This window comes from Geospiza fortis, unplaced genomic scaffold, assembly GCF_000277835.1.
Source record: "Geospiza fortis unplaced genomic scaffold, GeoFor_1.0 scaffold130, whole genome shotgun sequence".
Lineage (NCBI taxonomy): Eukaryota > Metazoa > Chordata > Aves > Passeriformes > Thraupidae > Geospiza > Geospiza fortis.
The window spans coordinates 4,117,361-4,125,639 of record NW_005054300.1 but is presented as its reverse complement, the minus strand read 5'-3'; the positions used below and the strand labels follow the sequence as shown (position 1 = coordinate 4,125,639).

The 8,279-nt window shown below is 45.5% G+C and overlaps 1 protein-coding gene across 2 annotated transcripts in view; it reads right to left on the bottom strand.

Moving 5' to 3' along the window:
* SH3PXD2A (SH3 and PX domains 2A) overlaps positions 1–8,279 on the bottom strand; it is a 191,851-nt gene that overhangs the window by 163,435 nt on the left and 20,137 nt on the right. Inside the window, exon 2 of one of the 2 annotated variants that reach the window (XM_031063005.1) lies at positions 1,867–1,942. In XM_031063005.1, coding sequence (XP_030918865.1) covers positions 1,867–1,942 — 76 coding nt within the window. Of the gene's footprint in view, positions 1–1,866; positions 1,943–8,279 lie in introns of those variants that run through there. The other variant, XM_031063009.1, reaches the window with a different exon arrangement.

The following is an 8,279-nucleotide window of genomic DNA, read 5'->3' as shown; positions in this document are numbered from 1 at the left end:
GGCTCTGAACACCATTACATTTTCCTTGGTTTTACAGGTAAAAGGTTTCCAGCACAGTCAAGCACAAATTATTACTTCAGGAGAGCACCAACAAACAGGAGTTCCAGGATGGAATATGCCAACTTCCTAGGCCAGAGCTGATGGGGGGATTTGTCCTGCCCTGCAAGTGGCACAGCAAACCCTGGGCACTCAGAACACAGTCTGCAGAGCCACTCCAGCTTGGCTGGATCTGGCCCACAATAAGCAAGCAGAACCATAACATCTTCATGAAGCAGGATTTAAGTACAAACATCTGCCTTGCCATTTTTTAATTAAGGGAGTTTATAGCTAGATATTCGTTTCCGTAATGCAGGGCTCCAGCTGCAGAAATGCCATGCGTATTCTAATTTTGGCAGCCAGTTTATTTAACAGAGTTTGACATTGTTTGACATTTAGCTGAGTCACCTTGTTCCTGGGTAAAGCAACAAGGGCTGTTCAGCAGTTCAACAAGAAAGAGGCAGAGATTCAATATCAAAAGTAGAACATATATCACAGAAATTTTAAATTAAATACAGCTGAGGTCTATTCTGTTCTGGCAGTTTCTCTCTTTGGGACACTAAGTCAACCCAAATGTTTTCCAGATATAATTCTTCCCCTCAAGGACATGTGGCACTACCATCTCCCTCATGGTCCTGGAGGGTGGGAACGGTAGGAAGTGTTGTAATGGGCACATGGGCTTTATCTCACCCTCTGCAAATATCACGCACACATATATCAGGACATCCAAACACTATGATCTGCACAAAGGCTGAGGAGCAGCCACCTGCAGTCAGCCAACATTTTTCTAGAAGAAAATAAAACAGGGCAGTGACAGTCAATACAGGAGGAACAAATGCTACCTGCAGACAGGATTTTCCTACAGCACCTCATGTGAAGCAATCTGCACTCCTGTACAGTGCTTTCAAGGACTTCAGAATGCTTTCCAGTAAGAAAAGCAGGCCAGCAGTATCCATTCTTATCACAAAGAGGTTTCATAAGGTGATGTGAAGCCCTCCCATCCCAGCTTCTCTTCACAGACCTTAAGGGAAGAGCTGGGATCTCCTTTTCATATAGAGAGACAGAAGAGATCTTTTAACAGGCTGAAAATACTTCACTTATCCTGGCAGGCAGTGCAGCAAGCCAAGCTTAGAGCCAACAGCCAGAATGATGCAGCCAGACAATAGGGAGCTGGCCAGAGCCTGCACTGCCAAGAGCACGCTGTGGTCTGGCTCATCTCCCCCATGCCATCCCTGCAGCTGCTGCTGGAAGAAGCTATGTAGAAGGGTGTTCTGTTACCCTCAGGACAGCATATCCTTCATGTTCACACACTCTACAAAAGGTGTCAGAGGGACAGGGGCTCAGCATTGCAGAAATCCCTATTTGCTTTTAACCTTCCTTCAGTTTCCTTTCTCTCGCAGGGGCAACTCCAGTTATTCATTCTTCATTGCACAGTAACAGTGTCTGCAGAGCTACAGCATCCAGAAATGACAAATACTGACTCTTGCCCCCAGTGGTCTCCCAAATGGTGGCTGGAGCTCAGCCTGCCTGGCTGCACCACAAAGACAGCCCCTCAGAAACCATCAAATCCCTTTGTGTAACAAGGCATGAGCCAACCTGAATCTGAACAGCTGATGAAAGATCCCCTGAGAGCACTAAACACCATGCCAGCTATTTTAGGAGGAGGTGCAGGTCTGGTATCACAAGGCTGGGTGTATGAGCTCCCAGGGAAAAGGCATTTATAAGAATGGTCACAAAAAGTACCAGAGATGGTAGTACCAGCGTAGCCAGGGAACTGCAGTCTCCAGCTGCTCTCAGCCATCTTATTAAGGGCTTTCCCCGCAGCATTACCTGGTAGAAAAGGAATGATTCTTTGCTTGGGATCCTTCTGGCCTCCTTCAATAGGGAACTTGTCCAGAAGCTGCATCTGCAAAGGAAGCACAACAAACATCTTAAGGGGAAACATGGACCATTCGCATAGGGACCAAGGGACCTCTTGGTTTGTGTGTGGTTTAAGACAAAAGCAACTGCAGGAATTACTTTGTCTTGTTGGAGGGGAGCCTGTACTTAAAAAGGTATGATACAGTTCACTCCAAGAAAGGGAGGGCAAGTTTCTGGCAGCAGAAAGGAGCTGGGATAGGGCCCAGGCAGACAGCTGAGCCTGGCCTTGCTGTCATTCTAAAATTAGGCTCCCAGTTTTTGCTACACACATGCCTTTTCTCTAATACACAGCCTGGCTAAGTGCTGGTGTAGCAACAGGTTTTACCTGTCCATCTGAAAGACCACTCTCCTGGCTAAAAAAATGGCTGTTCAAGCAACCAGATTAAAGCATATCTAATAAAACACCTGCTCTGCTTTTATGGCAGTGCCAGAAAGACCCACTGCCCTGGTCCAGTAAGAAAGAGTTTCTGTTCTCCCAGGGAGACAGAGATGGGGTTTTGGGGAGTATCTGCCACTGCAGTCCCTACATGGAGGACCACAGGCAAGGAGGCCTCAGAGAGCAAAGCATCCCACAGAACACCAGTCCCACGAATGTCCTGAAAGCACAGCTCAAGGTGGGTGTGCTGCCAGCCCAGTAGCCTTTAGCACATGGTTTCCTAACCTAGGAAAGCTGCATGCTGCTCTGACATTCCTAAAGGAGCTCTGTGATGTATCCTTGGATGATGAGACCTCATGGACCAGCGCCACTGAGGCTGAAGAGCAGCTGAAAGGCCTCAGGCAGACAGATTCACCTGCTGTAGTGACACCTTCATGGACTTGCCCAAAGAAGACCAACTCCATCCCTGAAAAATGCCAGAGCCTCTCATCTCTCCCATTCACCCTCTGCAATCTTTTGCTCTCATTTAGCAATGGTGCTACCAAGACAGAGACCCAAATCTTCACATTCTGTTTCATTTCTCCCTGTGTTCCCTATGCATGATGTCTCTGTGCTGCCCAGTGTCCCCTCCCTACTCAGAAGCCCTGGCTCCCTCGAGCAGGGGGAACTCCAAAGCTCCTGCCAGCCCCGGGGCTCCTTTCCAACAGACCAGGAGAGACATCTTTCAACTCACAGTCCACATGTCCTGTGATCTCTGAGGAAGGCAAGGAAGGAAAAGCAAAGCAGTAGTGTTACTTGCCCTTGCAGAACCCCTATCTCCTCACCTCAACAGGATCTACAGCTCAACACAAATAGGCAAAGTGGCAGCAAGAACTGGGGGAAGGGAGGGGATACTCGTCAATCAGCATTTAATCTCATCAGTGCTACGTGCCCAACAGGGAGGCTGTGCAAGTTAAAAGGGTTTTTGCTAGCTCGACAGATTTCCTTTTAAAAATATTTTTTTGCTAACTTGGGGAAAAACAGTCAGAATTTTTTTTTCTTTTTTATTGGTTTTGTTTTAAGCACGCAGAATCCTTCTCGTCTTCCACCGCACACAACATCTCCAGCGTTTTCACCATGTGGCACAGCAAACCAAAGATCAAGAGGAAACTCGGCAGTAGAAGCAACATCTGTGCAGAAGAAGGACTTAAAAGATCCCACATGTTTCCCCATCAGGGAGTCAGCCTGGTAAATAAATAGAGCATGGCTTTGCGGATTGTTAGCTAACTCGCTTTTCTGCCTACAGAGACAGATTTTTTATTAAAAATGGGAAATTTTGTTTTCTTGTAGGTAGAGCTCTGGGTGTCTGAGGTCAGGCATGGGCAGGAGCTTCTTTCAAAGAAGAGGGGGGAAAAAAAAGAGGGGGAGGGAATCCCCACCTACTGACTTCGAGTTTCACTGCTGCTACACTTTTAGCCAGGAAGGCAATTCTCACTTGACTGCGTGGTGACTGATTGAAGCTGGAACTGATACAGTCAAATTCCCAGGGTTATTCTTGGAGTTAGATTAGCTTGGCTAATACAAGCCTTTTTAACCACATCAAGAGAGACACAACGTGTATAACTTAGTGCTATTTATCTAAAGGGTGGATATCAGCAAAATAGATACAATAAACTGAAGCTGGAAGAGTTTGGCTAAACTTTCATAGACTACACTTTCCACCCCAGCTCTTGCCTCCACTGGGAAAGTCTGGGGGAGCTGGGGGAGGCAGGGGCACTCCAGAAGCCACGGAACCTTCAGGATGTTAAAGTCAAATAAAGCGCAGCAGAAGCAGAGAGCCTTCCTCAGCACTTTCCTGCACCCAGTTCTGCCATTCAAAGCCAGTGCAACTTAGAGCTAAAGTCCTAAAAAAGCAGGATTCTGTATCCTCCCACCCACAGAGAGGGATGCAAAGTGGAAGATGAGAAGGAGATGTATACATGAGAAAAAAAGCATCAGTGGACTTGAATTAAACATCCCAAATCTTCCAAAGATGATGGAGTGTCCTGAGCCAATGCCTAACATCCCCCCTCGGCCCAGTTATGGTAAGAGGAGACAAAGGGAGTAGCTGGGAATGAAAAAAGTTAAGGGCTGAACTACCAAAACTCCTATTGGTAGGCACAGCCCTTCCCTCACATGATTAAAAGACAAAGACCAATAAACAGATTTTCAGTTCTCTTAATTGTCTGCAGAGCATCTGAAAGTCAAAAACTCTTTTGTCTGTGACAAATGTTTTTCCATTAAAGGAAGTTATTCTTGTTATAACTGCAAATACACATATGATTGATGGAAAAAACCCTTCACTTAATGCCCCAGGTTATTCTGCTCAGACATGGGCAGTCTCCACAAGTTGTTGCTCACATCTTTGATGTGTGACAGTTAACTTAGGGACAAAGTTTGCTAAATCAGAAAGCAATTCTGTCGCCTGGAGTAAAATCATCCCAGGATGAAGGCAAAGAAAGGAAGATGCAGAGTCCCAAAGAATTGAATTAGGGATGTAGCTGGCTTTGAACAGACAGCAAAACACAGCTGGGCAGTGCATTTTGGCAAAACTGGAGTAGCTCAGTTCATCTACTTACAATGAGGAGGAGCCTCCAATTGCATGACTGGTGTAGTGAGCAGAAAGAAACACGTTACCATGTCCGTGTACCACAGGGTGGAGGATCCCTTTGCAAAACAGGGAGGTATATGGAAACCAGGAAGTGAGCTTTCCATCCATTCAGGCAGCAGGTCTGGAGTCAGGCTGAACAAACACAGCCCATTCTCACTTGTGGCACAACAGATGCATAAATAACTCACCACCAAAACTGCCCCTCCAGTCTTTGCCTCTCCAGACTGCTCTGGGTTTGCTGACATCTTTCCTTCTGAAGTCCTGCACGGTCCTGCCTTCTGTTCCAAGCACCTTCCTTCTTGCTTCTGACTAAAACTCCTTTAGAAGACCTGCTATAAAACCTTGTGGTCCAGATAATGACTTTCTTACAGCAGTCACCAAATGATCATCAATTAATCTCATTAAAAATCAAGGGAATTACTCATGTCAGTTGCTGCTTATTAAAAAGAGCAGACTCAAGAGCACTGGCCTGCTCCACTCCTTTCTATTTGTCCATAAGCATGAAATCACTTGACTTGCAAGAATAAAATAGGAAGATTTCAAAGTATTAACTCAACTACTTCCCCAGCCATCTTCCTTCTCATGTCTTCTGCTTCAGGCCATCTTTAGTTAAAATGCAAACATATAATGAAGAAAGAGACTCTCCTGCACACAAGAACCATTTGGGTTTGCCCCATAACAGCATCTTTGGTCATTTCACATCGGCTCAGCTGTGAAAATAAGATTCCACCCCTGTCTGCCTGGTAATACCTGGTTTAAAATCTTAATAAAGAAAAACAAGCACCCTTTGAGATGCTAAGGGTGGCATCTCTGAGGATGAGAAGCCAAGCAGCTTCCTGATAATTTACTTAATATATTTTTTCTATCTTGGTTAAATTTCATGAAACAACATTTCTTTCTGCTGCACACATAAGGAATTACAGCACCCAAGACTAAGAGGCAACTTCTCTTTGGAAGGAGAGACTTGTACTCTGCTACAAGCCAACCAGTGCAGGGGACATGAACATTTAAACTGTTCAATGGCTTGACTCTATGGCATTTGCCAGTGGGAACTTTGTTCCTGGTTTGGTTTTGAGGTTTCAGAAGTTTATGTCCAAATCCAACTCCCTAAAATGAATCCATTGAGCCAGCTACCTGACCTCCACCTATGCCTTATACCACAGACTGTAGATGGGTTCCTGATGGGCTGTTGGTTTCTCCTCTTCCTTCCTTGCAGCAGTTTTAATTCCTCTGGTTAGAAGAATTAAGTTCTCCTCTTAAAATGAGCACATAAGGACACCCACATAAACTCTTAGTGTGGAAATCTTTCTGGTTCCTTTTCAAGTGGATGCAGGTTTGCCTGGATAAAAATCAAAGCTCTGCAGAAGGTCAGCACTGCAGTCATGGGGAGATTTATTTATAAGACAAAGATCCTGAGGGTGACTTTCATGCAAGCCCCTTACTTTGGCAAGCAAAACGACATTCACTGCTGCAAAATTACAAAGGACTCTGACTTCTACAGGGAGAGATGAGGCCTTTCTCCCTTTCCAGGGCATAATTTACTTGTGTGCCAGAGAAAGAGCAGTTGGAAATCAAACCACGACCAAGAGCAGCAGAGTTTTTGCAAGGTGCCCCTAGAAGTCCCAGCTTGCCACCTTACTCTTGGCCACTCAACTGGTCCCAAGACTATATTTCTTCCTACACTGAATGCCAAGAGGCACATCAGCTTCCCTTTTTCCAAGTACTCATCAGAAAATGCATTTTTCATTAAAAATGAGGCAAGCTGACCATAACTTTAAATTTAGACACTGATGGACTTGAAAGGTAAAGTATTAGAGGACAGTCAGGCATCAGGCACATCCCTTCTCACCTGAGGCTGATCTGATCTCAGAGTCCCAAGGAGGAAAGAAGGGCTACAGCCAGCTGGGAGACAAGGAAGAGAAGAGAAGGCATCTGTGCATGTGTGGGGTTGTGTGCACACTTCTGAGAGAGTCTGCCAAAGAAACTGGAAGAAAACCAAAGATTCTGCCAGGGATCTGAAACTAGTGATGATGGAACTCACACCTCAGCAAGAGGGGTTAAGGGCATCTGCAAATCAGAAAAGACTGAAAGTCTCTGATGCAGAAAACATAAGTTTAGATGAGGAGGAAAGGTAAGATACCAGAATAGGAGCTATTAATTAAACCCCTGAAGAGCTGCAGTAATTTCATTTTGAAGCTGGAAACCAGCTGTGCTGCTTGCTGAGGGGATTGATGGTTTCAGCATCATCAGCTATATTTTGAATTATAAACCATGTGATCTGCAAGAAAGGGAATGGCCAGGATGGGTTTGAATTCTGTCATCTGCCAGAGTTTTCTGGTGGGTAAACCTCTCTGGTCCTGTCTCTGGTTTTGCACCTGCAAAATGTGAGACAGATCTCAGGTAGGTGGCGTGAGATGTAATCAAGAGCCATCAAAGGTTCTGAGCCTTAAGCTGCAGAGCAGGAGACAGAGACTGAATTCAGAGGAACTACACTCCTCTAAACCCAGCAGGACAGAAGCAAATGGAAGAAATATTATTGGTGGTTTTCAGATACAATTATCCTCTCATTTGCAGGCTTGTCCATCCATAGCATAGTCCAAATCCTGGTTAACCAGGGAATCCAAAGGGGTCTTTCACTTAGGGAAAATGGTTGGCTCCCATTGCCAGAGAACGGATCTCGTGCTGCTAGGTAACATACCAACATTTAAATGTCAGCAGGTGAAAACAAGCAAGAGAGTGGAGAACACAAGAGACTATCTCCACAGATTCACCCGCTACATACTGGCCTAGAGAAGATAATTTCTTCAGTTGTTTGGTTCTAGAAAAGGTGTTCTGCTAAAGTGAATCAGTGGAGCACCCATGATGTAAGTGGGAGGACCTCATTTACTCCAGCTCAGGACCATACCAGCTGAGATCAATGACAGAAGGAGATACACCACAGGGAAGGAAACCTCTGCTGCTGGGGCAGATCCTTCCACAGCAAACAACTTTCTCTAGATTTCTCTGAGCTTCTTTTTATTTCTCCTCTGCTTCACTGTCTCACAGGAACAACAAACCAGTTCACCATCACAGACACAAGACAGCAGGAGGCCTGCTTAACTCCCACCCCTTCAAAATTGGCCAGAGCAGAGCTGCTCCTGAGCATAAGACCAACTAGGAAAAGTTTGCAAAAGATCTTTGGGTGAGGACATGGAACAGACTGAGCCTAGGGGAGTTCATCTGTTAGCCACTCACACACAGAACTGACATCTTACACAGCAGAAGGAGGTGGAACTCCATCTCTTCCTAAAGCAGCAATGGGTTCCACAATGCAGCAGG